The sequence below is a fragment of the Papaver somniferum genome, chromosome 5, assembly GCF_003573695.1.
Source record: "Papaver somniferum cultivar HN1 chromosome 5, ASM357369v1, whole genome shotgun sequence".
Classification (NCBI taxonomy): domain Eukaryota; kingdom Viridiplantae; phylum Streptophyta; class Magnoliopsida; order Ranunculales; family Papaveraceae; genus Papaver; species Papaver somniferum.
The window spans coordinates 127,234,620-127,250,167 of record NC_039362.1 but is presented as its reverse complement, the minus strand read 5'-3'; the positions used below and the strand labels follow the sequence as shown (position 1 = coordinate 127,250,167).

General features: G+C 35.2%; 1 protein-coding gene across 4 annotated transcripts; it reads right to left on the bottom strand.

Annotated features, from left to right (window-relative positions):
- Positions 1–8,142: 8,142 nt before the first annotated feature.
- On the bottom strand, positions 8,143–14,804 carry LOC113282645 (serine/threonine-protein kinase dst1-like). 4 transcript variants are annotated; one of them, XM_026531694.1, is made up of 29 exons: positions 14,538–14,804; positions 14,153–14,407; positions 13,828–13,952; positions 13,693–13,737; positions 13,514–13,595; positions 13,360–13,428; positions 13,092–13,262; positions 12,932–12,997; positions 12,740–12,808; positions 12,547–12,627; positions 12,394–12,464; positions 12,054–12,290; positions 11,847–11,908; positions 11,619–11,716; positions 11,488–11,529; positions 11,292–11,372; positions 11,148–11,196; positions 11,016–11,059; positions 10,879–10,937; positions 10,056–10,107; positions 9,783–9,958; positions 9,519–9,634; positions 9,334–9,431; positions 9,213–9,254; positions 9,016–9,132; positions 8,870–8,924; positions 8,717–8,763; positions 8,513–8,574; positions 8,143–8,370 (listed from the first exon to the last, which is right to left on the bottom strand). In XM_026531694.1, exons 1-29 carry the CDS (start codon positions 14,694–14,696, stop codon positions 8,310–8,312), a joined length of 2,691 nt encoding a protein of 896 aa, XP_026387479.1. In that variant the 5' UTR covers positions 14,697–14,804; the 3' UTR covers positions 8,143–8,309. The 4 variants fall into 4 exon arrangements, with proteins under 4 accessions (XP_026387479.1, XP_026387475.1, XP_026387476.1 ...); XM_026531690.1 differs by having other exon boundaries at positions 11,292–11,405; positions 14,538–14,802; XM_026531691.1 differs by having other exon boundaries at positions 9,537–9,634; positions 11,292–11,405; positions 14,538–14,801.
- Positions 14,805–15,548: the final 744 nt, after the last annotated feature.

The window sequence follows — 15,548 nt, the reverse complement described above, 5'->3', positions numbered from 1 at the left end:
AAACCAATATTTTGGCTATGATCAATATCCTACGGAACCTTATGGTTATTCTCATGCATATCAACAATCTTATGACGGGTATGTAAGTGAAAAACCACAAGGATGGGGGATAGTTATGCTTCTAATCACGATTCTTCTAGTCTTACAGATCTAATGCACCGATTTATGGATAATATGGATCGGGAAAATCAAAAGTTGGACAAGCACATTCAAATGATGGATGAGCGCGACCAGACTATGAAAAATTATGCTCCTAAATATAGTTCTTCTACTCTCGAAGATCTAATGCACCAATTTATGAATAGTTTGGATCGGGAAAACCAACAGCTGGATGAACACAACCAAAAGACTGAAGATACACTTCAAGAACTTCAAGAGGTTATTGACAACCTAAGAAGAGAAATGGATCAAATTAAGAAGGGAATAATCAAGAGGTTGGAGACGGGGTGTGCACAAATCCTGCTGATTTTGTGAGGCGTTTTTGTTCTTATCTTGGTATGAGTAATAAAGCTGTGAAAGCTGCTCAAGAAGCAGCTGCAAAGACTGAAGAATGTGATATTAGGAGGAATCCTGTAACGGTTGCAGCGACGATTATTTACATGATATCTCAATTGTCTGACGAGAGAAAACTGATTCGAGATATTGCTGGTGCAATTGGAGCTGCAGAAGTCACTATTAAGAATTCTTATAAGGATATTTATCCTTATGCATTTCGACTGGTGCCAGCCTGGTATGCTAATGAGGAGGACCTCAAGAAGTTGTATAGGCCTTGAAAGAAACGGAAACAAATGACTGCAATTGGTGCAAAACTTGCACTCCGTTTCTGCACATGATTCTTTGTTTCTGTTGCGGTATTTTGGCAACATTGGACCTGAGATGATGAAATTCCTTGTTGTTTAAAACTATAACACATGACAGAACTGATAAATTTAATAATCCTGCAACAGATTTCATAAGAGAACGATATTTTTTTCGATAGTGTGGGTAGGTCTGTATTCCAGTCCAGAATACCTCGCCCTGGATCAAGATATAAATCTTGACAATTGAAATACTTGCCAAAATGCCTGGAGGATAAGTACATTAAAAGAGCCCTTAGGCTTGAACTAACCCAGTTTTGAAGTCTGGTTGTAGTTTTGTAAACATAAGTCAGATGTTAATATGCTTCCTTGGGATACAAACTAAAAGGTTCAACTTGAAAAGAATAGAGTAGTCCTGGTCAGTGCCAGAATTAGCTATTACTACTATCATAACTTGCCGCAAATCTTTCCTTGATAATTTTTTAAACGGTCTCTGCGGGAATTTTGAAGCTGTTTAGGATTTTAGGTGGGTTTCTGTTTGTGCATGCTTACTATTGGCATTTGGATAGAAATATGAAAGTGCACCTTTAATAGTTCAATTCACTTACAAATTCATATATCAATCCGAAACGGAGAGTTTACAAGTATGACATGACATACTAACACCATTTCAACAAATATGAATATCCATAACAGAAACTACTCCTAACTAACAACAACTGACACTAAATGAGACCAGATTTATCTCAAAACCCACACCATTAAAGAAGAAAAACAAACTAGCCAGGAGTCCTACTGGAGGAATAATGCTGGAACAAAAATCAAGAACCACTCTGGCCTGGGTTATCATCAAAAGAACTGGATATCTCTGGAGATACACTATTAACACCCTACTGAACAAGAAACTGCAATCATCTTCTTTAAAGAAAACGAATATTTGAGTTGGAGAATTAAGCTTTACTGTTTTCTTGGATAGTGAGGTGGTTAATCCATTACTGCAACTGCAACGCAATCATCTCGTCAACCATTTCCATCATCTCGTCAGACAATTCCCTAGCAATCTGTAACTGACCCATCAAACCATTCCCAACACTCATCAACTGTTGATGGATTACATGTAACTCTGCCAACCCTTGTTGTGAGTTACTTCCATACAATATAGAATTCAAAACCCTAGTTTCATTTTGAGTGATAGTCCTTGCTTGTCTCAGAATGCTCTCAAATATCCTGCACCTACCAAGTGCTTCCTGTAAATTCTGTCTCTGGAGATCGTTATAGAAATGATTTTCGACCATTTGTTCTAATAACTCCCGCCGTTGTATAACCGTCTCCAACTCTGATCCATGAGATTGCAGTAAAGCTCTGGAAGCAAGATATATTTGCTCTAAAGCAATCATAGCGTAGATTTTGTCGATCAAGGATATAAGAATCGCACTGATAGTGGCACGGAATTGATCGATCACAAAGCTCAAAACAGTAGTAACCTCTAATAAAGCTTCTTGATTTTCTTGATTTCCAGCTTCTTCATTTTCTTGATTTCCAGCTTCTTGATTTTCTTCTTCTTCATCTTCTTCTTGGATATTTTCTTGCGGTTCCTCTACAACAACAGATGCAGAAGCAGAATCTGAACTACTTGTTTCTTGATTTGTAGAAGCTGCTTTATCTTCATCTTCTTGCTGAATACTACAACTGCTACTACTTCCTTCTCCAATGATAAGTTGAGACAGCTTTTCAGCAATCTCCTTATTATCTGAACCATGATCATCTGAACTGCTACATTGTCTTTTATCTTTTTCTGCCATTACTAATAACTTTTCTTGTAACGAGTAGTTTCTTGATCACCAACACTTTGCTAAGAAGAAAATGAGTAATGTTTCTTGTTCCAAATTAAGATACTAATGATTGATTGATGGTGGTGGGTTTCTGTGATTGATTTCTATGGATATTCAGAGACAGAGAGAGAGAGAGATGAGAAAGAAGAAGAGTTCAAAAGTGTTATGAATGAAGGAATCGATCTTCTTCTCATCTCATCTTTTTATAGGCAGCAGCAGAGGAATCGGGTGATGATTTTACTTGAAAAATCTGTTATTTACCCACAGAACTGTGTTACAGGCACCCCTTAGGTCTACTTAGCTAGGCATACGGCAATAGTAACACCCAGGAGCTAGCATGAGGTTACTACTCCTCCTAGTCACATTTCTGGTGGGTTACAAGTTACAACACCGTGGACTGGGAACCGGATTTGGGCCCTTTTGGGTATCACTCAAAACCGCCTAAACCACAATTACAACCGAAATGTTTGCAATTCTAAGTACGACCTATGGGTGAATAGTGCATATGACAGTATGAGAGTAATTGTGCTCTTCAAATACGCAAGAAACTTAGGTAAACAAAGGTGTAAGGAACTTAGCCAGGACAAGTCCGGGATCGGAGATTGACTACTTCGAAACAACCCTACAATGTTTCTAGCAGTATACTCCCTTCGTCTCTAAACAGATGATCTAGTTCAAGTTTGCACAATTCTTAGAGCAAGGAGGAGATAGGGGTAAAAGTGCTTTTTACGATTATATCTTTATAGATATAATTACTAAAGTTTGGAAATGATTTATCTCTCAAACTACACCACGCATATTCGTAAATTTTATATCATTAAAAAACATTTTAAAACACCTGTGTGACGAATATAAACATGGGTATCAAATTATGCATATTTCTCGTACTAATAATAATCAATTAAAATGAGAGTTTTAGAAATATCTCCTTGTTTAATGATATATGAGGAAGGATCCCCTCACACTTTTATTATCACACTATCTCACATGTTGGGCGTCATTTTTACGAATAAAAATCAAATCGTAACGGGTTTGAAGCTAATATTTTGGGGATATGTTCCTCTTACCAAGTTCTACATACCTACCAAAAATGAGCACATTCCGAAATATAAAACCTCACAATCTACCGGACTTAATTTCGACTGCCAGAAATCCGTTGATTTTCAACGACTCATTTTCAAAGTAGTAGATGGTGGTGTTATATGTCTCAGAATACGCTCATTTTTGGTAGGCATGTAGAACTTGGTAAGAGGAACATATTCCCAAAATATGAGCTTCAAAAACGTTACGGTTTGGTTTTATTCGCAAAAATGATGTCCAACGTGTGAGATAGTGTGATAATAAAAGTGTGAGGGGATCCCTCCTCATGATATATAAATCATCTATTAGTGGGACAAAATTTAAAAATAAATAAGTGATTTATCGAGGGGCAGAGGGATTATGTTCTTTGTTTATTGCACTATGAGCCTTGTATACAACAAGTCTTGGTTGCTAGTTGCATGACTCACTTTTGCAGGAAATGGTAGATTTTCTGTCGATGTTTGGAAGGAGAAAGGCTTATATAGTTCATTACTTTGTTAAAAAGAAAATTTATTAATAAAGAAAAGGAAAATAGAAACACGAAAGGGGCGCATTAAAGCCAAAACCTCCTAAAGAAAAAACAAATAAAATTGTGTCAGGTTTAGTATATGGTTGACTACATTTTCTGTCACTTGCATGATGCTGAACAAAGACATAATAAGGGAGATTGTCGATTTAATCTGATTGATCAACGACTGAAATAACTAGCTTATATGTTCTAATTAAGCTAGATTTGTTTGCAATCATCTCCTAATTTAGTGACACTAGCTTTGTAATTCTCATTTTGTTACTTTAAGAAATAGAAGAAGATGATTGCACATACCTAATCGTAATCTTGAATTAAATTTCTAAAAAAGCGGCTAAAAGGTGCACTCAAGATTGAAAATGCCGAGAAAGAAACTAGACACTTAAATAGATTTAAAATGATTCAAATCCATTATTTTGTGACCAAAGATCAAAATCTTTGACGTTTTCTTAAGCATGTGAACTCGAATCACCTACGAATAATCATTGTTCTAATATATTTAAGCAAAACAATATTATAAGCTTTTAACTAATTTGTGATCATGGCCAAAAGTATATTTTGACATCATTGCACTGATAGTCAACTAACTAAAATAATGCAATTATCACGACAGGTAGTTTAAAACCTTATTAACTTTATGGTTTTGCTAATTCATATTTACATCAATATGGGTGGAAGTTTAAGTGTGGTGATCATCAAGATGTTGGGTATATTACATCAATATGGGTGGAAGTTTAAGTGTGGTGATCAAGATTCAAGATGTTGGGTATATTACTCTCATATATGTATCATATATGAAAAGATCTCTTTTTCAAGAACAAAAACTTTATGGATTATAATCCCAAATCCATTCTTTCAATCTTCGGATTGCTTGGCACTATTGTTGGTAGTCCGTTACTTATCTTCACGAATCACTCTTTGTTAGTACTTTTTAATTGTATTTCGAACTTCGATCTTGATGCTCTTGAAGTCCATGTAGTCTCTATTTTATCATGAGTGAAATTTTATGAGATTTATAAATTTTTTTTTTTTTACATTTATTGCTTTGATAAAACACACTAGTATCACTCATGTGATGATATCTAAAGAGCCCCAACATAATAATCTTAAATACGTAATCTTCGAATCAAACAATCAACATCGAAAGAGAAATCTTACCATAATACAATGACACAAACCATACCATAATGCGCTTACACGTTTACTAGTGTCAAAATGGTATCGATAATAACATAAATAACACGTTTTAGCATTTATATTTTCATTAAAGTGAAAGCACATTAATAATTGGTATACCTTTGTATGGGGAGAAACTTGCCCATTATTATCCACCTACTATGTTCCGAATTTAGCACCAACTGTGAACTAATTTTATCCGTGAATTTCCTACGACACATCCTACCTCTGTTTCAAAGTAATAGGTTGGTTTCATGTGCAATTTACACATGATATCATCATATTATTTTGAAACAGATCGAGTCGGTTCTAACTGCGTATAGATAGGTATTGGATTTGGTTGGACCTGAAAAAATCTTGCTGAGTTAGTCATGGTCAAACTCAAGAAGTGGTATTGTAATTGCAAAAAAATCCGGAAGGACTTCATAAACAAAAATTGAGCCTTTTTCAACATTGTGATTATACCGGCATTTCTCTCATTGTTAAGTATAAAGTACCCCTAAAAACTAAAAAAACTTGAACCTTAACCTGAGCCACCAAATATTTGGAATGAACACAATATCACATTGACACCTGAGATTATGCTTTGCACTTCTCTATATCTTCTTTGACGGCTACAAGCCTGCAATAAGAAAACTAAAGCTTATGCATTTTTTATACTGATTTGATTAGTCCTCTATGCATGTGGGAACACATGAGTAGAAAATAATAAAGTTTTCATATAAGTTTTTCAATACAAACTAGGACAAAAGGTAACGATTACCTCAACTGCAATTCGTTTTTTTCTTGCTCGAGTTTTTTCGCGCATCGTTGAATGCTTCCAACTGGAAAACAACAAAATTGAGTTGCATGATCAATTGTAGCAAGCTTCGTATATCTTGAATTCTAAAAGCATGTTATCGAATCGAATACACTAATAAAAAAACAGCAAGTACTAAGTAATGATTATCATCATATACCAGCTTCTCTGTAATTTTTGGAACACTTGAATTATTTACTTTATCAACTGTATGATTACCAATGAGAGAATATAAGAAGGACTTAGTAAGTGCGTATAATTTGTGGGAAAAGATAAATGAAAAACTTTGAGGGACAATAAAACTACTGCCTATCAAGTTACTGGATGATTGATGTTTGTTTATCAATAATAAAACATTTTCTTGTAAAATGTCAAAAGATAAAATGGAGTAATATGAAGGGAACTAAAAGCGGTAGTAAGTGTTATGTTGGCCGTTAAGAGTAAATCTAGGGATCATACTCTTTGGACAACATTTGTTTGCAAGATAAAAGCAAATGTGACGAACTTGAAACATCTTGGGTATTTGATGATGCAACATCAAAATAGGCAGTTAGGTAGGTGACATAGATGACACATATACAAAACCTTAAAATTCATTAAGATGAAGAGAATGGGGCCATGAGGAAAAAATTATTAAAACCTGAGCCAACTGACCTGAAAACTTGGATATTTTACCAGCGAATCTTATGTCAAATTATTAATACTATTTTTTCAAGAAAAATAATTACTAATTAGTAAAGAAATAAAAAAATTAGAAACATTACAGGGCATTAAAGTCGGAACCTCCTAAACAGAAAAGCAGAAGATCCTTATGTATACTTTAGTGTATATCTTGGTTTCTTGTTGTGTTTTGTGTAGAGATCGTGTGCCCCAGAAATGAAATATGTATAATGCAACGCAGTCGTCAGGGACGTGGAACTAGTAGTCAGAGATGACATATTTTATGTAGAATTGCTTTGAATATTCCTGCATTACCATTAGTTATACTTTTGCAAGGCATTTGTTGGCTTATTTTGTCCATGTTTTAATTAAGCTAGATTTGTTTGTTCATCTCCTAATTTAGTGACACTAGCTTTGCAGTTCTCAGTTTCTTTATTTTAACAAATAGAGAAGATGGTGTTCACATGCTTAATTTTCATCTTGAATCAGTTTTGCGAATGACTGAAAAAGATTTTGGTAGAATACGGACCGGCCGATCAAAGAACAAAACAAAAACGAAAAAGGTTGAGCCTCGACCGTAGGCCGGGTGATACCTAGTATATATATATTTAAACAAAAGTATATTATAAGCATTTCACTAAATTGTGATCATGATCATAAGTATATTTTAACACACCGTAGAGATATCCAAACAACTAAAATAATGTCATTATCACAATGGATCAATAAGTTTAAACCTTATTAATTTTATGATTTTGCTAATTACATTTACATTTATGTGCTTGGATTAAATAGTATAGTATCACTCATGTAGTAATAACTAAAGAGTTCGGATACAATAGTCTTAAATATAATCTTACGATCAAAATGTCAACATCGAACGATTTCCTTACCACAATGCAAGGACACAAACCATACCATAATGCCCTAAAAAGGAAGAAATGGTTTAACTTGAATGCTTTAAAAAGTTTATTAGTGCCAAATATTGTTTCGATCGTAAAATCAGAAGTACGTTTTAGGATATACATATACATTAATGTCACATTAATAATAGGTTTGTATATTATATTATTATTATTTGAATTTAGCACTAACTGTGAACTAACTTTATCCTATGATACATACATAGGTTCTTCTAACTACGTAGAAATAAGACCAGAACAGGTAAGTACTGGATTCGATCGGATCTGAAACAGTCTTGCTTAGTTCACCACAGCGGGACTCACGGTCAAACTTAATGAATTTTCGATTATCAGAAGTCACACCTTGTAATTGTAATAAATTTTTGAAGGACTTCATAAATAAAAATTGAGCATTTCTCAACATTGTGATCACACCAGCATTTCACTCATTGTTAAGTAGAAAGTACCCATAGAAAGTCGAAGAAAAAAAAATTGAACCTTAACATGAGCTACCAAATACATGGAATGAACAAAATATCACAATGACACCTGAGAATCTGCTTTGCACTTCTCTAGATCTTCTTTAACCGCTACAAGCCTGCAACAAGTAAATTAAAGCTTACGCATTTTTACACTGATTTGACTAGTTATTTATGCCAATGGGACACATGACAAAGTTTTCATATAGTAGCGCGCATAAGATTTTCAATACAAACTTGGGCATAAAATATAACGATTACCTCAACTGTAACTCGTTTTTTTCTTGCTCGAGTTCTTTCGCCCTATCACTAGACGCTTCCAACTAAAAGATAGGAAAAATTGAGTTGCATATCAGCAGCTCCTAAGTTTTGATTTTTTTAAAAGCATGCCATCAAATCATCAAATCAAATACACTGATAAAAAGAAACAATTAATACTAGGGGAGGGATAGTATCATCGTATACCAGCTTCTCTGTAATTTTTGGAACACTAGAATTATTTCCTCCATCAACTGTACAATTAACAATGAGAGAAAATAACCAAGATTTTGTAAGTCGCTATATAATTTGCGGGAAAAGATAAATGAAAAACTTTGAGGGATAAAAATATATAGCTACCGCTTATCAAATTACTGGATGATTGGTGTTGCTTTATCAACAGTAGAACATTTTCCTGTCATATGTTAAAAGATAAAATGAAGCATTATGAAAGGAACGAAAGCGGTAGTGTTATGTTGTCCATCAGGAGTAAAGTTGGATCGTACTCTTTGGACAACATTTGTTTGCAAGATGAAAAACAAATGCGATGAACTTGAAACATCCTGGGGATTTGATGATGCAACATCGAACTGGGGAGTTGGGGTAGGGGGCAGAGATGACACCTATAGAAAACCTTAAAATTCATTAAGAAGAAGAGAAGGCGGCCATGAGGCGCAAATTATTAAATCTTGAGCCAACTGACCTGGAAACTTGGATACTTTTGTAGGATGGGGGTTGATAATGCCTGAAAGTAATGGGTAATAGTTAAACCAGATCAAATTGTATATGAAACATTGCTAATCGTGCCGTGGTTTCCCTCTCACCTTTTCTAACTGAGGTTTTTCCGATGTCACTTTGAAACGTCCTTTTTGTTGTACAACCGGCCTTTTTGCCTTTTCATCTAAGTTCTCACCATTTGACGCTGCAATTACATAAACTCGTTCAAGGACGGGGTAGAAAATGCTTTAAATTTTAGGTACAAATTGGTTGTAAATCGAGAATAACTCACACATGTGAAAAATCTCACCACACATACATGATTTGGATGATTTTGAAAGAGTTTCAGGAACCGTCTCTTCAGCTGTTTGTGGGGTTACCCCAGTGCCATTTTGAGCTTGCTTGTCTCTGTAGAAAGACATTTAACATGACCCAGATGCATAAATAGATGAAACAAATAGTGAATAGATAAGCTATCCCTGTAAGTACCGGCCTCCTTAAACGTATCTTCAAAATTAAAGTGACAACAGTTCACTACGCATATTGAGCATCTAACCTCTCATCTTCATATAAGGGACAAGAAACGTCTTGTAAACTGGCGTCTGATCCTCCACTTCTGCTAGCAGAACGAACGTACTGATTTTCAGAGCACTTTTCGATTCCATTGGTGTCGTTACCCAAATTTTCATTCCTTTCATGTTGAGTTTGATCAACGTGGCACTGCAAATCATCCTGCAATGCAAAGAGAACCAAAAGATGAACTACTCGTACCCGAATATCCAGAACCCCATACAGCGACAGAGGGAGAGAGAGAGTATTAAAAACACACCTGGATTGTTTTTTGTTTGAGCCTCTGGAACTCTTCAACAGAAGATATCTGCCTGCAACAATCAACTCAAGAGGTAAAGCATTAGGACTATGTTGTGGAAGGTTGGGCACACGAGTCGCCCATGGGGCGCCTAGATAATAAAACGCCCTAGGCGCAAAAATGTATACACAACATTAGGGTATAGACTTCGGGGTATAAAACACAAACTTCGAGTATACAGTAAAACTTCTATAAAATAATAGAGTTGGAACCCCTTAATCTTATTATTTTAAAGATATATTATATAATCAATAATTTAATAATTTATTATTTTATAGATATGTTAATAATATATTAATTTAAAGAATGAATTTGAACAATTTTATTCCGACACAAAGTACTTAAGATGTTCAACAATCATTGACTAATTTGATATAAGTTTCTAGAAAATGAATATTGGAATTTGTAGAAATATTAATATTATATTACATATTATATATAAGAAAGAAATCAACTTGATTTGAACTTCAAGAAAATCAAATTAGTATTCAACCGTATTTTGAGAAACTTTATATGTATGAAAATTATTCTTTGTTTTTCTAATAGAATTATTATTTTATATAATATTTGACATTTATTAATTTTTAAGGAAATTTTTTGGAATGTATTATGCTATATTATATCAAGTTTCTTATTTTAATATAAAAAATTTGGATCGGGGATCGGAAATTTTTATTATATTATATTTAAAAAGTTTTAATGCACACAGCTAAAGAATTTTTCAGTCCTCGAGCCATGTTAAAGAAACTGGGCATGCCCCAGTCATAAAGTTATCAAGGAATACCTCCACTGCTCATTCATCTCTTGCAATAGTTGTTTTGTCCTTTCATGGCTCAACTCCAGCTGCAAAACAGACAAGAGTTATCGGAAACCATAAACAACCCTCAATTTAAGGTCCGGACAATATTAGAGCATACATACCAATGACTCTGTAATGTCTGGAGCTATTGAATTGCTTCCTCCAGCTGCACAAGTAACCAACTAAATAAAAATCAAAAACAAATATCGAATGAAATAACAAGGAAGAACCTGGGGCATGACATTTGCTTGTACCTGTTAAATTACCAGATGTGCACTGCTTCATTAACGACAAAATATGATCCTGGCGATGATAGAATAAAAGAATGAGAAACCAAATAAAAGTGGTAGCTACCGAAACTCAAATGATAAAGATCTATTGGATAGATTATGACGTACCCTTTGTACAATATTTGTCTGCAACATGATATCCAAAAGTGAGAAGACTGACAAGTCGTGTGAATTTGATGATGCATCCAACTGTGAAGTTGGTGTGAGCGGTTGCGATATCACCTAGATAACAACTATCAAATGCTGAAAAGGGAAAAAGCTGGAATACAATAGCACGAAAACCTTAACTTCAAGGTTTACTGACCTGCAAGCTTTGACTCTTTTGGAGCATTGGAGATGAAAGTGCCTGAAAGCAATTTGTGGTGATTACAACTATACGATTTCCCGACTGTATAATGCAAAAAAAAAAAATTACCATAAGGACTTGTTTTGTACCTTTTCTAATTGAGCTTTTTCCGATGTCACTTTGAAACGTCCTTTTTGTTGAACAACATGCTCTCTTGCTTTTTCATCAAGGTCCTCACCACTTGATGCTGCAATTGAATGCTTCAGTTCACGAGACAAAGCAGGAGAATACTTCAAATACTAAAACCTCATTCTGGTTTTATCGAAAAACTCCTACTTAATAAAATAGGCAAGAAAAATATCTTCCATCATACATACATGGTGGTTTAGATGGTACGGATGGTGTGTCAGGAGCCAAGGAATTCTGATTTTGCTTGATGCTGGTACAGGAATTAAAATAGTTACGCAAATAAAAAAACAAAGCGCATAAAATGTCTGTTATGTTTCTAGACGCCAGCAGTATGATGTTCATATTAAATGAATGAAGCATCAGTAGCAAAGGTATACTAAAATTGAATATCAAACCTCTCATCTTCACATGGGGGAATACAAAGGTCTGGTAAGTTGGTGTATGATTCTCTACTCCATCTTGGAGAACGCATACTGTCGGAGCGTCTTCCAGCTCCATTGACCTTATTTTCTGTCTTCCCATTCCTATCATGTTCAATGTGTTTTGCAAAATCGTCTTGCAAAGAAAGGTGTTCACAATCTGAGGTAGAACCAGCCACACTTAAGTCATCCTCAGATTTGTCCCATCTACCCCTGGAGAAGGGAAACAATCAGTAGAAAGAGTGTGATGCGCACATACCAAATAATTCATAAAAAGTACATAGTTCCAAGAAAAGACGGTAATGTGCTTGTATACCTAAGAAAGTTTCCATTTGAATCGATAGATTGGAGAGATTCGGACCTATGGTGCACCATATCGACGTTTTCCTGCACATTGTCTGTCATGAGCCTTGCTTTTCCAATAATTTGTCCAAAACCACTTTAAACACTTTAAAGATGGAGAACTTACTTTATCAGAAGCATCCATCAGAGAATTCGAGCTACCTCCTTGATCTAATTTATCAGCAATAGGTTCATCACCATCTTGAATCTACTACAATAAATAAAAGGCATATATATCATGTGTGACACTAAACACCCGGAAGCTATATGATATCCACAGGGCTTGGAAAAACATAAAGTTGAAATTGACACGGTTATACCAGTGATGCCTGAGCTTTCATGTCTTCGACATTAAAATTCCAACCACTGATTCCTCTTTTATATTCATTCTGTACATATTGGAAGAAAATCAAACATCAATATACTGCATTGCTAACGTTGAAAGATATGGATACGGAAAAGAAACAAATCTACAACTTGTTTACCAGAGTAACAAATGAGTGGGAACAAACCTGGGATATTTCCTCTTTTTCGCCGTCTGGCATTTTCTTTTGAGCAAGCATATCTTCATCCTTTTTCTGATATGAAGGTACAAACCGTTATTACTTCAAGCTGATATGTCGTCAATGCATGTAGGCTTACAACATTATTACCAAGAACTGAATTTCTTACCTTCAACTCTTTCATACGATCTCCAAGTGTTGGCAGACCCTCTAAAAGGGTTCGGCAAATGTAATCATTAGACCTAGCTTGCTTGAAGAAGGGATGCTTTAACAGCTTACGTGCTGAAGGACGTTTTGAAGGTTCTTTTACCAAGCACTGAGCAATCATATTCTTGAAAGACTAAAGAAAAATAAAAGCAATAAGGAACATGCATCATTTTAGGAATATTGAAACTCCATAGCAATAAATTAAAACCACTCATGTGAATGGAGAGCACCTTCGAAAATTTCTTGTCCCTCTCATAGTCCAAGCCTGGTGGTGCATTTTGCAAAGTCATAAGTAAAACCTGATGAAAGATATTTTTACTCAGTTTAAATGCAACTTCAAGGTTTTCATTCTTTAATGCTACTAAAAGCATGGAAAACATTTACCTTCATTGGAGGATACTTCGAGAAAGGTGCGTGACCATGAGCAAGCTCCAAGGCAGTTATACCGAAGGACCAGATATCAGCCCTGTAATAATACATAGTGTACATACCACATTACCAATAGCTATTTAGGCTTGATCAGAATCAAAAGGTGTCAAAAAGATATTAGCAGGGCCACTAACTTGAAGTCATAACCATTCAACTGCTCCATAACCTCGGGTGCCATCCTATGAAATCAAAGTTTGACATGCCATGAGTAAATATAAAAAACCAAATGCAACTTGTGATACGCAAAGTTATTAGCTCGAAAAACATACCAGCAAGGTGTCCCTACGAAAGTGTTCCTAGTGCGCTGCCTGTCACCAGAATCAAAAAGGCATGCCGAAACACCAAAATCTCCCAGCTTTATCGCACCTCGTGCATCAACAAGTATATTTCCAGCCTAAAAGAAACATGAAATAACTATGATAGCTGCACAGAGTCTTGGAATGGTGCACGTCTGTGAATCCAAATTTACTAGGAGAACAAACAGTTGAAAAGCAAGTTGCGTGTTTTCTATAATTCTTGCTGCACCTAAGTTTAAAATGTTCAAGGGCTTCCTGAATATGTAAACATATGCGATTATGACTGCAACGTACATACCTTGACGTCGCGATGGATGTGGCCATGCTGATGAAGATACTCTAATCCCTTTAATATCTCACGTAAAATGGTTGCAATAACAGACTCCTTAAAACCATCTGGATAAGCAGCTTTTAATATATGCAAACAAGAACCTCCTTCCATGAATGGCATGACAACCCATAAGTTATGATCACTAACAAAAGAACAGTACGCCCTCAAAACATTTGGATTGTCAACTAATATCATTGTTTGAGCTTCACGTGATATATTGCCCTATATTATACAATAAACAAGCAATTTAATATAAGAAAAAAAACGAGGTTGAAACTTGTCTACGACATCTTACTAAAAAGTGAAATCGAAGAAGTACAATATATGAAGATTAAAGCGATGTGATTTTTACCAGATCGCTATTATGTCTTTCGAAATCAATGATTTTGATAGCAACGATTTCATTGTTTGGTATACAAATAGCTCGATAAACAGATGCACTAACTCCTTGACCTATTTCTTCGTATAGCTCGTAATGTTCGTTCCCGATTGAATATTTTTTCCTCTCCATTATTTCAATGCGTTCTCTGGAAAACGAAGAACTAGAGGATAATTTAATAATTTTTTTTTCGAGATTTGATTGTTGATTTTCTTTCCTTTGGGAAGAGGTTTTTTCTGTTATTTTTTTTCTGCAATCCAATGAAATTCGCATTTCCTTACACGTCACACCCCCGGGGCCCGTAAGTTTGTCATTCCCTCCCACAGGGCGCACGCCCTAAAACCTTCAAGTACTATATACACCGTGTGAATCTTCCGGCGAAAATTCCAGGAGACACGGTCCCGGAGGCCCCGTCCGGAGAAAACATAGGGGTGTCCAGAGAATTAAAATAGGGACGGGATTTCCCCCGGAAGATCCTCACAGTGTTCAAAAAATTACTGATTTTGTACGGTTTGAAAAACGAAGAACTCTTCGGTTTGAAGTATTTGTCCTGGTAGTACTACATATACGGTGTTCAAAGAATTACTAATCCAAAACCTATTGGCCTTTACACGGTTTGAAAACCGAAAAACTCTTCGGTTTGAAGTGTTTGTCCTGGTAGTAGTATATGGTGAGTGTCTTATTAAAAAAGACTAGTTTTGCACCGAGTGCCCTCAAATGTAATTTTAAAATAAATTTCATCTAAAATAACATCTCATCTAAAAAATGATCTCATAAAAAAGTGATTTTTTCTCTTTACCAGAAACAGAGGAACGATGAAAATGAAACATATAAAAAATTCAAAGTCTCCCAAGTTGATCAAAAGTTATGTCGTTTAGACATTTTTAAACACATATATTGCCTCGAGTGTTGCAGTAGATTATAGAGAAGAAGGCAAACAGGTAGAGAAGGACAAGGATTTCTTATTGATCATCAGTCATGATA

Bases quoted from the DNA above. Each gene is read 5' to 3' on its own strand.
- LOC113282645 (XM_026531690.1), bottom strand. From the start codon at position 14,696: ATGGAGAGGAAAAAATATTCAATCGGGAACGAACATTACGAGCTATAC. The intron at 11,060-11,147 runs GTACAAGCAAAT...TTACTTGTGCAG, and splicing joins CACATCTGGTAATTTAACAG to CTGGAGGAAGCAATTCAATA. The intron at 8,371-8,512 runs GTAATCGTTATA...TACTTGTTGCAG, and splicing joins AAAAACGAGTTACAGTTGAG to GCTTGTAGCGGTTAAAGAAG.